The sequence below is a fragment of the Pelobates fuscus genome, chromosome 5 (assembly GCF_036172605.1).
Source record: "Pelobates fuscus isolate aPelFus1 chromosome 5, aPelFus1.pri, whole genome shotgun sequence".
NCBI lineage: Eukaryota > Metazoa > Chordata > Amphibia > Anura > Pelobatidae > Pelobates > Pelobates fuscus.
In genome coordinates this window covers 68,413,995-68,439,585 of record NC_086321.1, presented here as the reverse complement: position 1 = coordinate 68,439,585, position 25,591 = coordinate 68,413,995, and the positions used below count along the sequence as shown (strand labels likewise).

At 40.7% G+C, this 25,591-nt stretch overlaps 1 protein-coding gene across 1 annotated transcript in view; it reads left to right on the top strand.

Annotated features, from left to right (window-relative positions):
- Nucleotides 1–25,591, top strand: part of ADAMTS12 (ADAM metallopeptidase with thrombospondin type 1 motif 12) — a 544,067-nt gene that overhangs the window by 382,913 nt on the left and 135,563 nt on the right. Inside the window, exons 15-16 of the mRNA XM_063453964.1 lie at nt 13,809–14,053; nt 19,241–19,373. Coding sequence (XP_063310034.1) covers nt 13,809–14,053; nt 19,241–19,373 — 378 coding nt within the window. The remainder of the gene's footprint in view (nt 1–13,808; nt 14,054–19,240; nt 19,374–25,591) is intronic.

Sequence of the window (25,591 nt, the reverse complement as noted above, 5' to 3'; positions counted from 1 at the left end):
TGCTCTGTGTCATTTTACAAGCGTGGGAAAATTCCAAAGAACTTTCCCACGCTTGTAAAATGACACAGAGCACTGTGATTGGATGGCTTGAAATCCATCCAATCACAGTGCTCTGTGTCATTTTACAAGCGTGGGAAAATTCCAAAGAACTTTCCCACGCTTGTAAAATGACACAGAGCACTGTGATTGGATGGCTTTAAATCCATCCAATCACAGTGCTCTGTGTCATTTTACAAGCGTGGGAAAATTCCAAAGAACTTTCCCACGCTTGTAAAATGACACAGAGCACTGTGATTGGATGGATTTCAAGCCATCCAATCACAGTGCTCTGTGTCATTTTACAAGCGTGGGAAAATTCCAAAGAACTTTCCCACGCTTGTAAAATGACACAGAGCACTGTGATTGGATGGATTTCAAGCCATCCAATCACAGTGCTCTGTGTCATTTTACAAGCGTGGGAAAATTCCAAAGAACTTTCCCACGCTTGTAAAATGACAAAGAGCACTCTGATTGGCTTAAACCCACCAATCAGAGTGTTCTTAGGCTAATTGCAGGGCGGGGCAAGGCTTTATAAGCCTTGCCCCGCCCTGCGGAGCTCAGTCTGCGCGGAGCCCTCCATGGGTGAAGATGGATTATTTTTTTGTGCGCTCGGGTTTTTTCTTTTTCGTCAGGTTTTTTTTTTTTGCGCTCGGGTTTTTTATTTTATTTTTAGTTCGACGGCTATGATGGTTTTTTATTTGGCCTTTTTTGGGGAAAGAAGACGTCGAATGGTAAGTTTAATTTTACTTTACAGGTTAGCAATTTTATTCCCCCCTCACTATTTTTTAGGGTGAGGGGGTAGGTAGGGGCATTTTTTATTTGGGTGGGGGGTGGGTGACTAGGGGCTTGGGCACCCCTAGTCACCTTGATGGGGGGGGGGGGGAATTTACTTAGTGCCCCCACCCGCCGCCCAGGGGTGGGGGCCGGGGGGGGGGGCAGTAGGTCTCCCCCCCTTATTACTATGATGGCCCCCACCCGCCGCCCAGGGGTGGGGGCCGGGGGGGGAGGACAGTAGGTCCCCCCCCCTCTTATTACTATGATGGCCCCCACCCGCCGCCCAGGGGTGGGGGCCGGGGGGGGAGGACAGTAAGTCCCCCCCCCTCTTATTACCATTATGGTCCCCACCCGCCGGCCAGGGGTGGGGGCCGGGGGGGGGAGGACAGTAGGTCCCCCCCCTACTACTATTATGGCCCCCACCCGCCGCCCAGGGGTGGGGGCCGGGGGGGAGGACAGTAGGTCCCCCCCCTACTACTATTATGGCCCCCACCCGCCGCCCAGGGGTGGGGGCCGCTTGGGGGAGGACAGTAGGTCCCCCTCCCTCTTATTACCATTATGGCCCCCACCCGCCGGCCAGGGGTGAGGGCCAGGGGGGAGGACAGTAGGTCCCCCCCCTACTACTATTATGGCCCCCACCCGCCGCCCAGGGGTGGGGGCCGGGGGGGAGGACAGTAGGTCCCCCCCTTTATTACCATTATGGCCCCCACCCGCCGCCCAGGGGTGGGGGCCGGGGGGGGAGGACAGTAGGTCCCCCCCCTTTATTACCATTATGGCCCCCACGCGCCGCCCAGGGGTGGGGGCCGGGGGGGAGGACAGTAGGTCCCCCCCCTCATTATCTTTATGGCCCCCACCCACCGCTCAGGGGTGGGGGCCGGGGGGGGGGACAATAGGTCTCCCTCCCTTATTTTACTTTATGGCCCCCACCCGTCATTTAGGGGTGGGGGGCAATATTTTTTTTTTTTTTTTCTACAGTGAGCAGCCACAGGCTGCTCACTGCTTACTAGACATGCCCCTACTCGCGGTATAGCGAGTAGGGGCATATTATTTACTAATACCAAGTCATTTTTACTTGGTGTTAGTAAATTTGGCTGAAAGACCAATTTAGGTCTTTCAGCCTTTTAGTAGATAGCTCCCTGATACCGTGGGAATTAGGGAGTTATCTACTAAGCGGCTGCAAGATGCAGCCACAGCAATGAATCGGATCGGAGTTTCATTCATTTGAATGAAATTCCGATCCGAACAAAGTACCGAATTGCATCCTAACACCAATGGAGAAACAGTGCTCATTCTGTTAGGATGCAATTCGGCAGTTTTGCCGGCGTTCTGTCTAAGTGACAGGACGTTCGGCAATACTGACAGGAAGCATTGTGGGAACTGGGAGGAAAGCTAGGGATCATGGGAAAATTGCTCTGACCAGCGGAAATGAAGCACACTTTGCTCCTCCGCTGGTCAGAGCTGGTCAAGCGGAGGAATCCTCCATAAGACAGAGTCCCTACTTTGTCTTATGATTTTAAAGAAAACTAAAGAAGACAGGAAGAAAATAATAACAGATCCCGAGAGAGGGGGAGGAGAGGAAGAGATTGAGGAAAGGTAAGTTCGGCATGACAGTGCCGCTTTAATGACAACGGCATTTTTTGCATTTTTTGCTGTTTGCGTTCAACTGCAATTTGCATTTTACTAATTTATTGCACCGACGCATATTATATATCGTTTTTTAAAAGGACAGAAAGGGCTTTAATTTGATGTAACACACAAACACACACACACACACACACACACACACACACACATATATATATATATATATATATATATATATATATGCTTATTTATTATAAAAAAATACAGAAAAATGCAAAAAAAATGCAAAATTTTTATTTTTATTTACAGTTTTTGCAATAATAATGTGTGCACATTTAGTACAGGTTAAGGAAAGTAATAAAAAATAAATTCATTTAGTTGTTCTGATTTACAGAATATATAATGTGTCTGGGATTTTAAGTTTTTTTTGGTAGTTACAGGTCACAAAGCACAAGGAGTAAAATAAACTTTTAATGTGGAGCGATTTTAGAATTTGATATGTTTGTCTTGTAAGCTTAATAGCCATAAAAGAAAACAAAATTGCCACACAAAAGTATATATTTATATAAAGTAGACACCACAGGCTATTTACCTAAGGTTATTTTGACACTTTCTACGTAGCCATTTCACCGCCAACCTCTGCTAAATATTGGAGTAAAATTTTATTTTTGGGGATTTTGGCACACAAACTTATAACAAAGAACTTCTCATGTGTATTTTGTAACGTTGGTGTGTGCTATTTCTGTACAAAGTTTTATTTTGTATTCAGTTACATCTGCTGAGTAAAATGACACCCCCATTGTATGTCTTTGGCACTATTTTGTGAAGCTACATTGCCATATAGGAGACCTGTCCTTTTCAGTATTCACAGTCGAATTTTGAGAGACGGATTTAATGAGCCTATGCTTCCATTTGGGGTATTATAGTAGTTTGACTGTTCAAAAAAACCCACAAAGGCCTACTATTTGTAAAAGTAGACACTCCAGGGTATCTCATAAGGTGCATATTGTGCCTTAACATGCCCCCATTATTTCACCAATATATGACAAAGTATGTGGTGAAAACTATTTTGTGCATTTTTTACATACGGATTGCATTTTTGCTGGGCATTTTGTATATTTCAAGTGTGCCACTAAGTTCAAACCCCCCAAATTATGCTCAGCTAAGTCTTCTGAGTAAAAAGACACCCCCAATGAATGTCTTTGGCACTATTTTGTGAAGCTACAGTGCCATATAGGAGACCAAGCCATATCAGTTTTTACCGAACTTTGAATTTTGACGCTGGGCCTATGTGCAATTTCCAAGCATCTTCGCAGGTTTTAAATTCAAACTACCCCACAAAGGCCTACCATTTCTTAAAGTAGACACCCCAGGGTATTTCAAAAGGCATATTTTGAACCTTAGCGTGGGATCATTTTTCCGATAGCTTGTACCAAGTGTAGTGGTAATAATCATTTTTTCTGCCTTTTTTTTTTTTATATTCTTTATTTTTCTTTGTGCAGGGGGTAAAAAATTGTGTGTCAATGCCACAGCAGCATTTTCAAAAGATATAGATACAGCAGCTGTACATTTGTGGCTTAATAATATCAGCACATTTTTAAATGTTATGTTTTAAACACGCTATATGCAGTAGATTATACATGCTTTAAGTAGTTAAGGTGTGAGATTGTTGTAGAGATTTCAACAAATGATAACAGTATTATTAGTTAGATGTTGAGAGGCCTCAATGCGAGGAACAGTGTTAATATACTAGTCGGTTAGCAATTTACCCGGTTTATACATGTTGGGATATTTCAAAAGGCATATTTTGAACCTTAGCGTGGGATCATTTTTCCGCTAGCTTGTACCAGGTGTAGTGGTAATGAGCATTATTAAATGTATTTTTTAACTTTTTAAAACTTTTTAACTTTTTAAAACTATTTTTTAAATTTTTGTTTTGCTTATTAATATTTTTAAAGTTTCCTAAACTTTCGTTAAACTTTTTTTTACAGATTTAACATTTTTCTAAGCTTTTTTTTTACCGTTAACCCCTAACTAGCAGTAAGCAGCACTAACAGTAAATTCCCTATTTTCCCATAACTCCCACCCACCCCAGCTAGCAAATTATTTAATTATACAATATTTAAATTAGTTAATTAAATAAATGTAACCCCTGAGGGTTAAAAAATAAATAAAAGTTAATCGTCAGGGGTCAAAAAAAATTAGATCACAGTATAATACTGTGATCTGTATTTTGATCACTGTAGGCAGTGATCGACTGGCAGGGAAGGGGTTAATTTTTATTTGGACTGGGTAAAGGGTTTATTTTTTTTAATTTTGTACTTAAACGTTATTAAAACTTTTTTTAACTTAATTTTTTTACTTTTTAAAGCTTATTTTAAAACATTTTTTTAACATTAACCCCTAGTTAGCCTAACACTAAATCCCCAATTCCCCACTAACTTCCACCCTCCCCAGCTAGCTAAATTTATAATTTTAAAATATTTAAATTAATTAATAAAATACATTTAACCCCTGAGGGTTACAAAAAAAAAGAATTAACCCTCAGGGGTTAAAAAAAAAATCAGATCATAGTAAAATGTAATCCCTGCCAATTGATCACTGTAGTCAGTGATCAATTGGCAGGGAAGGGGTTACTTTTTTATTAAAATGGGTAAAGGGGGGTGGGATTTTAATTTAACTTTATTTTTTTTTCAACAGGGGGCAGGATACTGATGATCCGTCTCCCTGCACTTCACAGTGAACCCGGAAGTGCAGGGAGGCAGAAGGTAAGTATACACAGCACATGTGCTCGCTCTGACATGCTGTCAGAGCGGGCACATGTGCTGGGACAGCCCGATCTGGGGTTAATTTTAACGGGTGACGAGGTCCGTCACTCGTCGTTAAGGCAATCCCCTGAGTGACTGACCTCGTCCGTCACTCGTCGGTAAGGGGTTAAAGGAGAACTGACACTTTTCTGTAAATTTCAGTATTAAATAAAACATTGCGAATCACCTATAACTTGTGTAAAACCTTTTTTAATGTAACTCTAAAATTTCTTTTAAATTTATTCATGGATAAATTGCGTTGCTGGGCAGGCAAGTGGCAGATGAGATTCAAAACAGATACATTTAAAATCAAGCATTTTGGAATAAGGAACACACAAGGCACTTATACATTAAATTGGGTTGAGTTAGGGAAAACATTAAGTGAAAAGGATTTGGGAACAATTATAGATCACAAACTAGTCAACAGTATGCAATGGCTCCCTGTAGTTTCACAATCTAGTAAGGTGCTTTTATATATAAAAAAAAGTTGTTTTCACATGATCAAAATATCATTTTGCATTTTTATAATCTAATGGTTAGACCCCACCTTAAATTTATGATGCAATTTTGGAAACCAGTTTTAAAGAAAGGTATTGCAGATATAGTAAACATGCACAGGCAAGTTACAAAATTAGTAAGGGGGATGGAAAACATCAGTTATGGGGAAAGGCTAGAAAACCCAACTTACTTTGTTTTCTTTAAAAAATAGTTACCTCAGAGGAGATATGGTAGCACAATACAAATATATACAGGTTCAGTACATACTACTATGTTCTAATCTGTTCATTATCAAGAATATAAAACATACAAGAGGTCACCCATTGAGACTCGAAGTAAGGCTTTTTCACTTACAGCAAAGAAAAGGGTTCTTTACAGCAAGAATAAAAATGTGTCGTCCGATTCTATAGATATTTCTTTATAAAAGACTTGGATGCTTTTTGCATGAATGGAATATTCAATAACATAATTTAATGTATATGTAAACAGGTTGTTCATCCAAGGAAAAATCTGATTGCTATCATGGAATCAAGAAGGAATGGTTTCCCTTTTGTGGCATAATTGCTACAATTTGTTTTTTGTCTTCTTTTTTATCAACATCATAAAAGAATGGGTTTCAAGTTCAACTTGATGGACTTAAGTTGTTTTTTGACCTGGGCATCAATGTGTTAGATTACAAATGTATTAAATTGCATCACAATCCACCTTACTCCAAGCACACCTGGGCACACAATGCATTTTAGGAGGAAATACAGAACATTTTGTTCTTCCACTGTATGTGTCTAATTAGAGGAAAGGACAGAGCTTACAACAATGATTGACAGGAATACAAAATGGAGGCACTCTAGATTATAGCAGTGACAGATTGTACATTCATAAATATAACATGAGGGGTAGATGGGGTTGACATTGTTTTAGGCCCTATTTCATACTGAAAAAAATAGCAAATGCTTCTTTATAAATACTTTTGTCTATAAAATTATTTATATTGTAATAACAGTTCAACTCTTTTAGCGTCTGCTATTGAAATAAGATTTTCTTAGATTCTTACGTTTTTTTCTTTTTTTTTTAGCAAGTGTTAAAGTAGTTACATTAATAAGAAAATATAATTACTTGGGATAACATGAAATATTAGTTCATTGATCTTTCAAGTAGAAGAACATGTGCTAGAAGCATAATTTCCAATTTTATTTTGATACATTTTAAGTGTATCAAGAAAAATTGCAGAGACATTTTGCAAAAGTTGTACTACAGAGAATAAATAGAATACTTGAAAGACTGGATTGAATGTAACGTTTTAATAACCATATTTGTAATAACACAGAGAATCGATGTGTTGCATTACATATTGCTCGTTTCACTGTTGATATATATTTCAATTTTTAATCTGGCTTCTGAGCTTCATGGACCAAGGATGGGTAGCACTACCCTGGCATATTTTTGAAGTGCTCTCGAAGCAGCATAAGAACTGTGTGAGGTCCCTTAATTTAACAAAATCGTGATGAATCATCATCTCATAAAACTCACCTCTTACCATATATCATCGTTGTTAGGGATTTAGTTTCCTCATTCTCCGTCGATCTTATAGGGCAAAAATTATCTCAAGATTTTTGGATATGTATATATATATATATATATATATACAGGAGGGAAGAGTCAGCGCTAAATAACAGAATACCGTATTTATCGGCGTATAACACGCCCCGGCGTATAACACGCACCTCATTTTCAGAAGGAAATTCCAGGAAATTTCCACCCCTCCCATAGTATCCCCCCCTCATCCCATAGTGTTCCCCCCCCCCTTTCCATAGTATTCTCCCCCCCTCCTATAGTGTTCCCCCCCCCTTTCCATAGTATTCTCCCCCCCTCCTATAGTGTTCCCCCCTCATCCCATAGTGTTCCCCCCTTCCATAGTATTCTTCCCCCCCTCCCATAGTGTCCCCCCCCCTTTCCATAGTATTCTTCCCCCCTCCCATAGTATTCTCCACGCCCCATAGTGTCCCCCCATCCCATAGTGTCCCCCCCCTCCCATAGTGTCCCCCCCTCCCATAGTGTCCCCCCCTCCCATAGTGTCCCTTAGTGCACTTTCCCTCTTGTCCCATATTTACTTACCTGTCTTGAAGCGTGGGCCGACTTCACAGCGCGCACCATGGTACTGGAACTTAAATTTCAGGTTCCGGTTTCCGGCGGGACTGAAAGGAAGTGTGCACACAATAGTATGGGATATTGGCGTATAATACGCACCCATGATTTTCCCCTATTTTCAGGGAGAAAAAGTGCGTGATATACGCCGATAAATACGGTAATAAGCAGCAACCCCAAAAAAAGGAAAAACCTCAAGACCCTTTTTAAAACAAACTAGAAGTAGTGAAGAGGGTAAGGGCTGCACTAAGAGCTAAAAGTAGTCTATAAAAATATAAACCAGTCTAAATTGATTAACAACAACAAGTAGGCCTATATAGATGATAAAAAGTCTCACCTTTAAGGCTTTTTCTATACTTCCATTTTGAAAAAGCCTTAAAGGGGAAACGCGTTAATGGTTTTAAATTGTGTATTTTAACAATAAAAGTCTTTTGGTTACCCATTTTATAGGACCAATTTTCATTTTATTGTATTTTATATGCACTTTTTGTTTTTATTCTTCCTGGCATTTTTTATTGTATCCTGACTCAAGAAATCCTAGGTGAGGATTATTCCACCAATGCTGTATTGATAGAGCAGTACCTCCTGCTCTATACTTGTGAGTATATTTTATTTATATTGTATTATTCGTCTTTTATATACTGAGAGCACTATTGCTGTTTTTTATATACCTTGGAGCACTGAATAAACCAGGCCGGACTGATGGACGCATCTCTTTAGTATATCCTTTAATGGGGATTATACCGCTACATGCCCTGCGTCCCAGAGCCGGCTAGAGCTCTCACAAATGTGAGTGTATTATCTCCCTTTTATTTATTTTACCATTGGATTTAACTATATTACACTATCGGCTGCTTGTCGTTTTTATATTTTATCTTCACATATACGGATATTTTAACAATCCAGGCTGATCAACTCCCGAGGACTGTACCCCTACCCTCTCCAGCTGTACCAGTGAGGCTTTTATATGATTTTTTATCAACCTCTACATTCAATATTTTATTATCCGGACGGACTTTACTTTATTTTTCATTCTGTTATTTTTATTCTGTTGTTTTAAGTGAGACTTTTTATCATCTATGTAGGCATACTTGTTGTTGTTAATCCATTTAGAATCCATTTGGTCTGGTTTCTATTGTTATAGACTACTGCTTTTAGCTCTTAGCGCAGCCCTTACCCCCTTCACTATAAATATATATATATATATGTATATATATATATATATATAAATATATCTCACAATTTGGGAAGAGTACATCAGTACAGGCCCCTTTGTTGCAGTTGGTCCAATGTGTTCTCCTGTTCTGCAAAGCCCTAAATGATTCATCAGAGTCAAGAGCACCTGCTCGGATTTTGAGAAGACAAATAGTCCTCTATGCCAACAGCTCGTTATTATGGAGTACAAAGTAATTTTGCAACCAACATTTTGAACAGATTAATTTTATTTTCTTCCAAATATGTCACAGTAAAAATACAGCTACATGTACCATTGTGCTTGAAAGAAAACTTGACAGCCACTAGAGGTGCTTCCTGTAGTTTCACACAGATTGACTCCTGGGAATGACGCTGGACGTCCTTGCGCTTTGCATGAGGACATCCACCATCCTATAAATCTCCATAGGAAAGCATTGATTCAATGTTTTCCTATGGGGAAGCCCTAATGCGTGAAGGAGAATGGGAAATGGGGAAGGTCATGAATGAGCAATTAGTCCCCCCATCGGTTGAAGTCAGCAGAGAGGGAGCACGACTTCTCTGTGCTGAAGCCAGGCAAGTGACTGAAAGGGTTTTCGACCTTTTCATGATGGGGGGGGGGGGTTCAAAGGGGATGCCGCCCTGGCAGAGGCACACTTTAGTGTTAGAAATACATATTAGAATCAAATGAAGTACGTCCTTTGTACCTTGGTGTACTTAGAGACACCTCTGTACTTCATTTGAGATCATGCTGTGGGTTATCCTCCATTGAGGCCCTTTTAAGTAAATCATTTGGTACATCTGTGAATGTACTATGGATTCATTATATATATATATATATATAAGAATTCCTAACACTAAATTGTTCCTTTAAGAAATTGTACTCTAAGAGTTTAATTGGTGTGTTCTTGTACCTGCTCTCCTATCTAGAGTCTTCTCCAATAAGGAATAATATCTCTCCTGATGTGATCTTAGGTAAAGTAGTGATAGTGGGGAAAGTAATGGAAACCATGTTAAAGGATAGGATTGTTGAACAGCTAAAACCACATGGATTTCAAGATCACAGACAACATGGGTTTAGTTCAGGGAGATCATGCCAAACTAATCTTATTGATTTTTTTGATTGGGTAACTAAAATAATAGATCAGGGTGGTGCAGTAGACATTGCTTACCTAGATTTCAGTAAAGCTTTTGACACTGTTGCACATAGAAGGCTTATCAATAAACTGCAATCTTTAAGTTTGGATTCCAATATTGTTGAATGGGTAAGACAGTGGCTGACTGACAGGCAACAGAGGGTTGTAGTCAATGGAGTATATTCGAAGCTTGGGCTTGTCACCAGTGGGGTACCTCAGGGATCTATACTTGGACCCATTTTCTTTAATATTTTTATTAGTGATATTGCAGAAGGACTTGATGGTAAGGTATGTCTTTTTGCTGATTATACTAAGATATGTAACAGGGTTGATGTTCCAGGAGGGATAAGTCAAATGGCAAATGATTTAGGTAAACTAGAAAAATGGTCAGAGTTGTGGCAACTGACATTTAATGTGGATAAGTGCAAGATAATGCATCTTGGACATAAAAACCCAAGGGCAGAGTACAGAATATTTGATAGAGTGCTAACCTCAACATCTGAGGAAAGTGATTTAGGCGTGATTATTTCTGATGACTTACCAACCAACCAAACCACTGCAATCTACATGGCTAACGCAGACTACTGGAATCTATCGCTGTGGACACTGCAAAGCATGCAAATACATTAAACCCACCAAAATTGTCACAAGCTCCATAACAAAAAAAGAATATAAAATTAAGGAGTTTATTAATTGTAGCTCCACTAGGGTAGTGTATTTAATTACATGCAGTTGTAATATCCAATACGTGGGAAAAACCTACCAACAACTGAAACGCAGGATACTACAGCACATCTGCTCCATTACTAACCCAAACATCTCCACTCCAGTATCGAACCATGTCCGCAACTACCATCAGGGTGACCCAACACATCTCACATTTCAGGCACTGGAGAGACTAACTTTAAACTCCAGGAAAGGGAACTTTAATAAAATTCTCCTGATGAAAGAGTCCAGATGGATCTATGCCTTAAAAACACTAACACCTGACGGTCTGAACGAAGAGTTCAATTTTACCCCTTCCATACACCAATGAACATACTGCAAGAATACCGATGCCTTAAGCATGTAACATGACACCTCAGTAACATTCGGTCACCACACACTGGGGGTCTAGTCCACTATAACTGGAGAGTATATATTATTTGGTCGGTCCACCTATACACCAGAAGTAATACAGACTTCTGCCTAGCATCATCTCAGAGACATAACTCTGTAGATAGAATACCATAATCATGCTGTAGCCCTATTAATAATGAGCTACAACCAAGCATAGGCATCCACTAATCCAATTCACTCATTCTCCCCTATGCCTGCTCCAAGTATTGGTATTTCCAATACTAAACATTTGTATCTCGTGTTCCTGTCATCATACCCAGCACTGAAGGGGTTAAGCAACCTCTGCGAATAAGCCCCGCCTACTAACTCCGTCATCAATGACGGAATGAGCATTCACCTATCAGACGATGGTCTTTCTCATCCAATAGGAATTCTTACCTCCAGATTTAAACCAGACGCAGTGTACCGGCCGGTTCCCCTCTGACGAGCCAGGTCGGGCGAAACGCGCGCGTCAGGGTGTCCTTCAGTACTTCTCCTATGATTTAGTGGGAAGCACTGTAACCAGCGACCACGCTATTTTCTAACTGTATTTAACTTCGCCTGGATTCGGAGGCTTGGAGTGTGCCCATTTGATCTATATTGCAGCGCACCAGTAGTTAGAATTCTCTATTAGTTCCTCGCTACTCTGAGGACAGACATCTCTTCCAGGGGTGTTAGATTTGAGGTGCCCTCGAAGGCACAGTTTTCCAGCGTAAAGGCAGAGTAACTCTGTCACAGCAGCAGTTTTATTTCTTACCTAGCGATAACGACCCCCGATATTTACTATCTGCTTTGGCACATCCAAGATACTCTTAGCGACCAAGTGGGATTACTGTTAGGTGCCCATGAAGGCACGGGGACTAGCAATTTCCTCTCCTAATAAGACAACGAACCAACTTCGCTTTATTTACCATATATAGCAAACATATACCAAAGTATATTCTTATTACTCTGTTTGTTCGAGCAGGTTGGGTGTTAGGTGCCCTTGAAGGCACGGGGATTGGCTGTTCCTTTCTTTAGACCATTTATTAACATGGCTTGTTTTCTGCACTAAGTTATCATATACTTAAGAACATTTCAAGATATTCTGTCTGTTAAGCGGGAGTATCGCTAGGTGCCCATGTAGGCACGGGGAGGAACTTCTTTTCTTCCTTTAAACCACTGCTCTGTTTACCACACTTAACAGTGGTTTATTGGAGGAGTTCGCTATGGTACAAATAGCCGATAATTTATGCTATATGGGACTACCTATAACTCTAGGCTGCTGTTATCATATGGACAGTTCTACCACTGCAACAATATACGCTTAAAACAGGAGGTCACGAATTATCTAACAACTAGACCATCAATAAGTTACTAATCCAGCTACACTGTGGCATTTTTTATATAATCGTGACCGCCACTATCTTTCCGTTGTCACGGAGAGCAAGTGCTTGTTTCCTCTGTCTATCCCTACCTATACATCCCCAATTCGGGACGGAGCCTTATCATATTGACCTACAATATACGTATTTTTTCCCAGTGTTACCGCAAGAAGGGTTTGAGGGTTTTCACACACCTACCCAGCGGCCCGGGGACAACTCAACAGTCCTGATATTCTCCACTATATAGATATAAAAGTCCTGGAAGAGATTGTTTTCTTTTATTTATTTCCTTTACTTATTACACCTATGTTGGGATTTCAGGTTATCACTAATTTAGGTTTACACTTTTGTACACTAGCACGTTATGGTTTTAACATTTATGAATAAAATTTATTTGTTTTTCTTTGCTTAAATTTGCTGAGCAATTTACCTAAGGTAGACGTTGTCCTACAGTTGAATACTCTGTATAGCTCACCTTAGTCTTCTCTGCATTTACGTATCTTTGAGCAACTACTCAATATACATTGGTACACTTTTGCCCTCCCTTTTTTGCTATGTTACTTTTGGGGTTACCCCCCGTTCTCTAAAAAGTGTACTTCCCCTGTGGCTCTTTCGTTACTCCCTGTCACTCTACATATAATGTGCTAAATATATTTTCCCACTTCTCCCAAAATAGAGCATGTTGGTTTTCTTCTGTTCTTCTGCAAGGGTATCTTGAATTATGGAGCTCCTAAGATCTGTAACTAGATATTAGTATGATTCACATAATTACAAATACATTTTTATATAGCAGACAATCATAGAGAGAGAAAGTAGAAAAATAAATGTCCTTCCTTTAATAACAATTTGCTACAGCTTCACTTGATGTCCAGTCTACAAACCCCGATGACCATAAATAATGAATCCTGCTGCAACTCCAACGTAATTTATTACATTGAAATGCATTCAGCACATGTATGAACTATGTGAAATCTCACAAATCATAGTTCTGTACTTGAGAACAAGAGATAATGAAACATTTTGAAAAGCTTGGGTATAAGCATATACAAGTTTAATAGCTTTTATAATCTTTTTTTATGCAAATTAATTTATTTCAAACTCACAATTCTTCTTGGCTTTCATGCTACCAATTGCCCCTATGTGATATACCCATCTAATTCTTTTTTTTTATTTAGGTTATGTTGACATTGGGCAGATTCCTATAGGTGCAAGAGACATAAAGATCGAAGAAGTGGAAGCGGCGGGCAATTTCCTTGCAATTAGAAGTGAAGATCCAGAAAAGCATTACTTAAATGGAGGTTTTATAATACAGTGGAACGGAGAATACAAAGTGGCAGGAACAACATTTCATTACCAGCGGAATGGAGATTTAGAGAATCTGACAGCCTCAGGCCCTACAAATGAGTCCATCTGGATACAGGTAGTTAATGTTACTTTTGTAAGTGGAGACTTATTATAAATTCTGTGATAGGGGATGTAATGCTTGTTATGTTAGACACAGATTACAAACAAGAAAAATATTTTTGGTTAAACACGGTTCTGATTTACTTAACCTCTGGTATATTAACTGTCAAGAATGATCAAGACTCACATGAAGAGAGCTTGAAAATGGGCTACTTGATTATCAACATTGCAAAATATTTGAAAGTCTGAACAGTATTTTGCAAGACATCATAGCTGAAGGGTAAATTTACATTTTATATACTTTTTATGGCTTTTTTTATGTCAAGGCTTTTCTCAATACTTAACAAGGTTGTAAATCTGCTTTTAAATAAATGTATTACATTTATTCAGTGTTCTATATTAATGTGACATGATCTCAGTGCAGTGTAAATATTCCAAACTTGAATTAGTCACGCACATTTACATAAGGCAATTGGATTTCTTTTAGCATAAATATTTGTTAAAATGTTTTTACAGATCAGAAATAATAAATTTCTTTCTATGCAGAATTCACTGTCTACCATATTTAACCCCTTAGTGACCAGACCGTTTTTCAATTTTCTTACCGTTTAGGACCAAGGCTGTTTTTACATTTCTGCAGTGTTTGTGTTTAGCTGTAACTTTCCTCTTACTCATTTACTGTTCCCACATATATTATGTACAGTTGTTCTCGCCATTAAATGGTCTCTTGAAAGAAACCATGATTTTCATCATATCATATCATTTATTATGAAATATGATGAAATAATTTTTAAAAACACACTTTTTCTAACTTTGACCCCTAAAATCTGTTCTGCACCTACAACCGCCAAAAAACACCCGTGCTAAATAGTTTCTAAATTTTGTCCTGAGTTTGAAGGGCAATAAGTACAAGTAGCACTTTGCGATTTCCAAACCATTTTTTTCAAAATGAGCGTTGCATTGCTGGCGGCTCCATAGACTCCTATTGCGGCCATGTGATCATGGTGCTCATATGGCCCTCGAGGACCACGGTGGCCTGAGCTGCAGCAGGGGGGCTGCTGGGGTCTCGGGTAGTCTCCCCTGACCGGGATTGGCGCGGATCGCCGGTACAGGTGAGTACAGTGCTCATATTTGCCGCGGACGTACCAGGTACGTCCGAGGTCATTAACGACCTTTTTTTTGTCGAACGTACCTAGTATGTCCACAGTCGGGAAGAGGTTAAAGAATTCACGAAAAGCTTATATTTTTGTTACATTTTTAACAATCACAGACTTCCTTGCTACAAAAACTACTTTTTGAATTTTATTGCATGGGACCTTATAAATAATTTTATTCCTAATTCAGAGGTAAAGATGTAAAGTCCAAGTGAATGGCACTGCATAGTATCCTATTGCAACTGTTTCTGTGTGTCATGGACAGGGCTACTTGCCAAATTATGACAGTGGTTATGGTGTGGGTGTGAAGGGGTTTGCCCCTTCTCTAGGCCCCTGAATTTAACTAAGCCCTCATAACTAGACATAAAGGTCTATAAACTTAAAGGGACACTATAGGCACTAAAACACTTTAGCTTAATGAAGCAGTTTTGGTGTATAGATCATGCCCCTGCAGTTTCACTGCTCAATTTTCTGCATTTAAGAGTTAAATCACTATGTTTCTGTAGTCCTAGCCATACCTCCTCTGGCTAGGACTCACACAGCCTACATGAATTTTTTTTTTTTTAATTTTCAATCAGATGTTAACTTACTTTAGAAATATTTACGCTCTGCTCTGTAAATTAAACATTAATCACACACATGAAGCTCCTGCAAGGTCTAGCAAGCTATTAACAGTGCATGAGATAATAAATGCTAAATTACAAAGAATGTGCAATAAAGGAAGTGCAAACTTTAGATTTCACTTTACAGAAAGTAAAGTTTGTGTAAGTCAAATGCAGGGAAGTCTGACTAGAACTGTGTAAACAAAGTGATTTAATTCCTATATTGCAAGAGAATTAAGCTGTAAGACTACAGGCACATGACCTATACACCAAAATGGCTTCATTGAGGTAAAATTATTTTAGTGGATGATTTAACACATTATGGACACATACCTAAACACGTATATTAGTAAACATCATAAATGGCATTGTTAATTACATTATGGATCCTTTACAAATTATATGAAAAAATAAAATACCAAGCCTGCAGTTTTTGCCTAATATCCTTAGTTTATCTAAACTCACAGAGGAGTCTGCTGGCAAAGGGCAGTGCTTTATATCAGCATTAGCTGTCAACCATCATGCATGTTCTAAAGTAAGTACTGATATTGTTGCTAAACATAGATCTCTTTTTCTAGGTTTATATGCCCGTAATATAGATTTTAAATAATGATGATCAGTAACCTCACTCAACCCCTTATCTCTTGGGATCAAAATGTTCTCAAACTGGGGTTGTTAATTTTTTACAACATTTATAAAAATGTCAATTTAAGCAGTAAGCCATGTCCATGTCTTATGGCTTGACTGATATACAGTATTTCACAAAAGTGAGTACACCCCTCACATTTTTGTAAATATGTTATTATCTCTTTTCATGTGACAACATTGAAGAAATGTCACTCTGCTACAATGTAAAGTACTACAGTCAGGTCCATAAATATTGGGACATCAACACAATTCTAATCTTTTTGGTTCTATACACCACCACAATGGATTTGAAATGAAATGAACAAGATGTGCTTTAACTGCAGACTTACAGCTTTAATTTGAGGGTATTTACATCCAAATCAGGTGAACGGTGTAGGAATTACAACAGTTTGTATATGTGCCTCCCACTTTTCAAGGGACCAAAAGTAATGGGACAATTGGCTGCTCAGCTGTTCCATGGCCAGGTGTGTGTTATTCCCTCATTATCCCATTTACAAGGAGCAGATAAAAGGTCCAGAGTTCATTTCAAGTGTGCTATTTGCATTTGGAATCTGTTGCTGTCAACTCTCAATATGAGATCCAAAGAGCTGTCACTATCAGTGAAGCAAGCCATCATTAGGCTGAAAAAAAACAACAATCCCCTCAGAGAGATAGCATAAACATTAGGTGTGGCCAAATCACCTGTTTGGAACATCCTTAAAAAGAAAGAACGCACCGGTGAGCTCAGCAACACCAAAAGACCCGGAAGACCACGGAAAACAACTGTGGTGGATGACCGAAGAATTCTTTCCCTGGTGAAGAAAACATCCTTCACAACAGTTAGCCAGATCAAGAACACTCTCCAGGAGGTAGGTGTATGTGTGTCAGTCAACAATCAAAAGAAGACTTCAACAGAGTGAATAAAGAGGGTTCACCACAAGATGTAAACCATTGGTGAGCCTCAAAAACAGGAAGGCCAGATTAGAGTTTGCCAAGCAACATCTAAAAAAGCCTTCACAGTTCTGGAACAACATCCTATGGACAGATGAGACCAAGATCAACTTGTACCAGAGTGATGGGAAGAGAAGAGTATGGAGAAGGAAAGGAACTGCTCATGATCCAAAGCATACCACCTCATCAGTGGTGGTGGTAGTGTCATGGCGTGGGCATGTATGGCTGCCAATGGAACTGGTTCTCTTGTATTTATTGATGATGTGACTGCTGACAAAAGCAGCAGGATGAATTCTGAAGTGTTTTGGGCAATATTATCTGCTCATATTCAGCCAAATGCTTCAGAACTCATTAAGCGGCGCTTCACAGTGCAGATGGACAATGACCCGAAGCATACTGCAAAAGCAAATAAAGAGTTTTTTAAGGGAAAGAAGTGGAATGTTATGCAATGGCCAAGTCAATCACCTGACCTGAATCCGATTAAGCATGCATTTCACTTGATGAAGACAAAACTGAAGGGAAAATGCCCCAAGAACAAGCAGGAACTGAAGACAGTTGCAGTAGAGGCCTGGCAGAGCATTACCAGGGATGAAACCCAGCGTCTGGTGATGTCTATGCGTTCCAGACTTCAGACTGTAATTGACTGCAAAGGATTTGCAACCATGTATTAAAAAGTGAAAGTTTGATTTATGACTGTTAATCTGTCCCATTACTTTTGGTCCCTTAAAAAGTGGGAGGCACATATACAAACTGTTGTAATTCCTACACGTTCACCTGATTTGGGAGTAAATACCCTCAAATTAAAGCTGAAAGTCTGCAGTTAAAGCACATCTTGCATCTTTCATTTGAAACCCATTGTGTTGGTGTATAGAGCCAAAAAGATTAGAATTGTGTCGATGTCCCAATATTTATGGACCTGACTGTAAGTGTACAGCCTGTATAACAGTGTAAATTTGCTGTCCCCTCAAAATAACTCAACACACAGCCATTAATGTCTAAACTGTTGGTAACAAAAATGAGTACACCCCCTTAGTGGAAATGTCCAAATTGGGCCCAATTAGCCATTTTCCCTCCCCGGTGTCATGTGACTTGTTAGTGTTACAAGGTCTCAGGTGTGAATGGGGAGCAGGTGTGTTAAATGTTGTGTTATCGCTGTCACACTCTCTCATACTGGTTTTTGGAAGTTCAACATGGCTAGACATGGTTGAGTTATTTTGAGGGGAAAGCAGATTTACACTGTTATACATGCTGTACACAAAATATTTACAAAAATGTGACAGATGTACTCACTTTTGTGAGATACTGTATATAATTAAGTGTCAGAACAGACTTCTCACTAGAGCCCAATCCTCTAACTGTGTGATGTCCTCACGCTTGATAACTTGTTTACAATCATATGGAATAATTGTGAACATCAGCATGCAAAGTTAGTAAATAGTTATGGATCTATTTTAGTCTGAGCCCCCTAGTGGCTGTTTGAATGACAGCCACTAGAGGAATAGGCATTGCAAAAACAAAACAGTTCATTTTCCCAGAAACACAACTGTTTTTTTTTAACTGACAGGCAGCATCTATTCCTAAAAATTGCTTCATCAAGCTGAAATAATTTTGATTCTTAGACTGTGCCTTTCATAAATAATGATCAATATTTATAAGAGAAGTATGAACTGACAATGTAATTCAATTTCCAAATCCATCATTCATTATTTTGAAACATCTGGTGGTATTAATTAGCTTTAATATTAATCAAGGTTATATAATATTTATGAGCGATTTATTGTTGCTTAGATAAAAAGGACAGAATTTTCATTAAAGAAGGCACAATTTTATTGTATTTTTCTCAGCGTTATTTTGAATCTTGTTCTACAGCTTCTGTTTCAGGAGAGCAATCCGGGAGTTAGATATGAATATTTAATCCAAAAAGATACAGAAAATGAGACTGAATCAGAGTATGTCTGGAAATATGGAAGCTGGACAGACTGTAGTGTGACATGTGGCACAGGTAAATATAGAAACTGGTAAAAAAAAAAAAAAAAAACAACTAGCACAATATGGTAATCTATAACTAGATGGTACTACAAAGTACCTTTAGAGAAACATTTACATTTAGTTAACACATATGTTGCTATTTTTTCAAATTAAATTACATAACGTTACAGATGTGGAAAATTTCCTTTATGTGTTCATAACATGCTAAAAATGTGATTATTAGATAATAAATTGTATCTTAACCTGTATCTACCATGTATCTATATTGTATAAAGCATTGCAGCTTGTGCATTTGCCTTGCAAGGAGCCTAAAGCCATCTCTTCTCAATTACCTTGGCTGATATTATGAAATACTGAACTTGAGAGTGTAGTGTATGAGGAGGGAGAGAGCAGGACCGGTGCTAGGATTTTTAGTTACACAGGCGAAGATGCATTTTGGTGCCCCCCACCCTCGTTTAAAATAAAACAAACACAGAAATAATCATACAGAGACATACAGACACAGACAGAGACATACATGCAGGCATATAGACATACATACAGAGGCATACCGTCATACAGACACATACATACATACATAGACAGACATACAGAAACATACATACAGAGACATCCAGGCATACAGACACATACACGCATACAGAGACATACCGTCATACAGACACATACATATATACAGGTATACAGAGACATACAGGCATACAGACACATACGTACAAAGACATACAGGCATACAGACACATACATTTGTACATACAGAGACATACAGGCATACGGACACATACATTTGTACATACAGAGACATACAGGTATACAGAAACATACAGACACATACATGCATACAGAAACATACATACAAAGACATACAGGCATACAGAGACCTACATACATACATACATACATACAGAGACATACACACATACAGAGACATACACAATTACATACTTACATCAGTTCAATCTTGTCCCCTGGATGCATGCTGTCTGGCTCCTTGGAGTCCTGTCCTGCAGCCCAGCCCCATCACAGGGCGCCAGCCGCGCTGTGTGGTACACAGGGAGCAGGGATATGTTGTCATTCATATCCTCGCCCCCTCCAACACATGGCGGCGGGCACCTGGTCGCAGGGGTTGCAGGGCTGTGACCCCTGCGACCGCGGTATGTACGCCAGTGCATGCAGATGCACACACAATTAAAGGACCACTACAGACACCCAGATCACATCAGCTCAATTAAGTGGTCTGTGTGTCAGGTCCCTCTAGTTTTAACCCTGCAGCTGAAAACATAGCAGTTTCAGAGAAACTGCTATGTTTCACCGAGGGTTAATCCAGCCTCTAGTGGATGTCTCACTGACAGCCGCTAGAGGAGCTTCCGCTATTCTAAAACACTGAACGTCCATAGGAAAGCATTGAGTAATGCTTTCCTATGGGCGGTTTGAATGCGTGCGCGGCAAGAGCATTCGGAGCTGAGAGGCGGAGGGATCCCCAGCGCCAAGGGAGTCCGGCGCTAGAGAAAGGTAAGTGCTGAAGACACACACACACACTCTCACGAACAGATGCATACACACCAGCTAACAGACACACACATTTACTGACAGACACACTCAGCGACAGACATACATACACACTCACAAAACATACACTCTCACTGACAAACACACACTCACTAACAGACATCAAACAGACTCACTAATACACACACAAACACACTCAGTAAGAGACACACAGTAACACACTCACTGACACTCACTAGCAGACACACACTGACACTCACTAGCAGACACACTCACTGACACTCACTAGCAGACACACTCACTGACACACTAGCAGACACACTCACTGACACTCACTAGCAGACACACTCACTGACACTCACTAGCAGACACACTCACTGACACACTAGCAGACACTCACTGACACTCACTAGCAGACACACACTGACACTCACTAGCAGACACTCACTAGCAGACACACTCACTGACACACTCACTGACACTAGCAGACACACTCACTGACACTCACTAGCAAACACACACTGACACTCACTAGCAGACACACTCACTGACACTCACTAGCAGACACACTCACTGACACACTAGCAGACACTCACTGACACTCACTAGCAGACACACACTGACACTCACTAGCAGACACTCACTAGCAGACACACTCACTGACACACTCACTGACACTAGCAGACACACTCACTGACACTCACTAGCAAACACACACTGACACTCACTAGCAGACACACACACACACTAACACTCACACTAACACATGTTTTTTTTTTTAATTTAATCCCTCAGCCTCCTTACCTTTTTGAAGTGCTGAAGGGATTCCCTGGGGTCCAGTGGTGCTGCTGGGCTCCTGGGCTGACTGGCTCCCTCCCTGGCTGGCTAGCTGGCTGGCTGGCTAGCTAGCTAGCTGGCTGACTTGCTGACTGGCTCCCGGGCGGGCGCGAGGGAGCACTCTCCCATGTGTGCTTCCTCTTCAGCTCCCTCGCGCACCGCGTAGGGATGCCGGCGCCGGAAGATAACGTCATCTTCCGGCTCCGGTATCAGTATGCGACGCACGAGGGAGCTGAAGAGGAAGCACACATGGGAGAGTGTTCCCTCGAGCGCCCGCAAAACCGGGCGCTCGGCCACGCTACAACAGGTCGTCGGTTGGAGGGGAGCGCAGTGCGCTTCCCTCCTTCCGGTCAGCCTGATTTTGCGCCCCCAGGGCCGGTGCGCCCTAAGGCGGCCGCCTGGGCCGCCTTATGGTAGCGCCGGCCCTGGGAGAGAGTGACATTATAGAGTCACTCTACAGTCCTCCTGAGTGTTACACAGTTCATGAAATGAATATCTAATATATATATATATACACATACCAAGAGAGTTGTGGTGGGGAAAAACGTGTACTTCCACCTGAAGTAAGTGGTTAGTTAATACATTCATATACACAAATACACACACCAGTCAAGTCACAAGACTTGCTTTTCCCACAGAAATCTCACTTTAACAGTGCTCTCACTACTGCGAGGGATTCTGGGTAGGCATATGCAAATTAACTCAACAAAGAACCACATTTTTGTCCTCATAATTCCACTTTATACATGGATTCCTTGGAGTATGTATCTGCTGTATACAATATCTTTGAAACACAACTCAGGAAGAGGAGTATATACTTATCAGCCACAACATATATTGTGTAGATCCCCCTCATGCTGTCAAAACAGTTCTGATGCGTTGATGCATGGACTCCACAAGACCTCTAAACATGTCCTATGGTATCTGGCACCAAGACGTTAGCAACAGATACTTTAAGTCTGCAAGTTGCGAGGTGGGGCCTGCATGGATCATATTTGTTATTCCAGCACAGTCTACAGATGCTCAATCGGATTGAGATTGGGGGAATTTTGAGGCCAAGGCAACATCTTAAACTCTTTGTCATGTTCCTTAAGCCATTCTTGAATAATGTGTGTAGTGTGGAGGGGTGCATTGTCCTAACCAAAGAAAAACAAGTTACCTGTGCTCTCTCCTTAATCCCTATGTATTTTTAAACAAATGGAGGTATTTTAGTTACCTCCAATGGCCATGAGAGGATGAGCCCACCTGCCAACGTCATGGCAGACCCCCCTAGGTGGGTCCTAACTCTAACCATTCACTTTGCTTCCTTGAGCTTCTGTCAAAAATCTCTAATGAGACAGAAAGGGGTATTTTTTTATATACACCCCTATACATTATTAACCCTTAATAGGGAACACATGGGATGGGCGGCTGCATTGTAACAAGGCTAAGTAATACAAAAAATGGATACAAATGCATAAAGAAAAGTCCTGCGCTCACTCCCATCACTGGGCGGCTGCAATGACTACAGTACACATCAACCCCGATATATAGTAAAAAGCAAAGAAAAACAAGTTACCTGCGCTCTCTCCTTAATCCCTATGTATTTTTAAACAAATGGAGGTTTTTTAGTTACCTCCAATGGCCATGAGAGGATGAGCCCACCTGCCAACGTCTGGCAAAAATCTCTAATGAGACAGAAATGGAGGTAACTAAAAAAACCTCAATTTTTTAGTACTTGGTTTCTAATGGAGGTTTTTTAGTACTAATAAAAAGTACTCTCAAATGATTTATTTTATTACACAATCTTCACTTTTTTTACAACAAAAAAATCTATGTTAAAAGATTGAAACATTGATACTTTTTTGATATTCTTCTTATGAATTAAAGGGACTCTATAGTCACCATATAAAAGCAAGAAAGACAGGTCCCCCAGCCTTCCTTCTTGCTTTTATATGAACTTTCATTCATTAAAAAAAAAAAATTCGGTGTTTTATATTAAAAACTTACCTCCGTTCCAGCGCCGAGCTCCCCGCTCGGCCGCGCCCCCTTTTTCGTCAAAATGACGAAATCGCGGGGCCCAATGGGACGGCTTCGCGCTGCACCAATCGCGTTCTTCATAGAGCGGCATTGAATGCCGCCCTATGAAGAACCTGAGCGCTTTACCGCGCATGTGCGCGGAATGCGCGTTCGCGAGCTGAGCTGTCTGACTGACAGCTCAGCTCGCTTTCTAAAATTATCAATAAGGGGGGGACCTACTGTCCCCCCCCGGCCCCCACCCCTGTGCGGCGGGTGGGGGCCCTAAAATTATCAATAAGGGGGGGACCTACTGTCCCCCCCCCGGCCCCCACCCCTGTGCGGCGGGTGGGGGCCCTAAAATTATCAATGAGGGGGGGGGGGACTTACTGTCCCCCCCGGCCCCCACCCCTGAGCGGCGGGTGGGGGCCCTAAAATTATCAATAAGGGGGGGGACCTACTGTCCCCCCCCCCGGCCCCCACCCCTGAGCGGCGGGTGGGGGCCCTAAAATTATCAATAAGGGGGGGGACCTATTGTCCCCCCCGGCCCCCACCCCTGAGAGGTGGGTGGGGGCCCTAAATACAAAGGGGGGGGGACCCTAGTTAACCCTCCCCCCCCCAAAAAAAAATATCTCCCTACCTACCCCCCTCACCCTAAAAATAATGAGGGGGGACCATTAACTAAAAACCTGTAAAAAAAAAAAATGAGATAAAATCAACTTACCATTCGATGTTTTCTTTCTTCTAAAATCTTCTTTCTTCAGCCCCAAAAAAGGCCAAATAAAAATCCATAATAACCGACGCAATTAAAAAAAAAAAAAAAAAAAAAACGAGCGCAAAAAAAAATAATCCATCTTCACCCATGGAGGGCTCCGCGCAGACTGAGCTCCGCAGGGCGGGGGAAGGCTTATAAAGCCTTGCCCCGCCCTGCAATTATGCTAAGAACACTCTGATTGGTGGGTTTAAGCCAATCAGAGTGCTCTTTGTCATTTTACAAGCGTGGGAAAGTTCTTTGGAATTTTCCCACGCTTGTAAAATGACACAGAGCACTGTGATTGGATGGATTTCACGCCATCCAATCACAGTGCTCTTTGTCATTTTACAAGCGTGGGAAAGTTCTTTGGAATTTTCCCACGCTTGTAAAATGACACAGAGCACTGTGATTGGATGGATTTCAAGCCATCCAATCACAGTGCTCTGTGTCATTTTACAAGCGTGGGAAAGTTCTTTGGAATTTTCCCACGCTTGTAAAATGACACAGAGCACTGTGATTGGATGGATTTCAAGCCTTCCAATCACAGTGCTCTTTGTCATTTTACAAGCGTGGGAAAGTTCTTTGGAATTTTCCCACGCTTGTAAAATTACACAGAGCACTGTGATTGGATGGATTTCAAGCCATCCAATCACAGTGCTCTTTGTCATTTTACAAGCGTGGGAAAGTTCTTTGGAATTTTCCCACGCTTGTAAAATGACACAGAGCACTGTGATTGGATGGCTTGAAATCCATCCAATCACAGTGCTCTGTGTCATTTTACAAGCGTGGGAAAATTCCAAAGAACTTTCCCACGCTTGTAAAATGACAAAGAGCACTCTGATTGGTTTAAACCCACCAATCAGAGTGTTCTTAGCCTAATTGCAGGGCGGGGCAAGGCTTTATAAGCCTTCCCCAACCTGCGGAGCTCAGTCTGCGCGGAGCCCTCCATGGGTGAAGACGGATTATTTTTTTTGCGCTCGTTTTTTTTTTTTTTTTTAATTGCGTCGGTTATTATGGATTTTTATTTGGCCTTTTTTGGGCTGAAGAAAGAAGATTTTAGAAGAAAGAAAACATCGAATGGTAAGTTTTTTTTTATCTCTTTTTTTTTTTTTTTTTTTTTTTTACAGGTTTTTAGT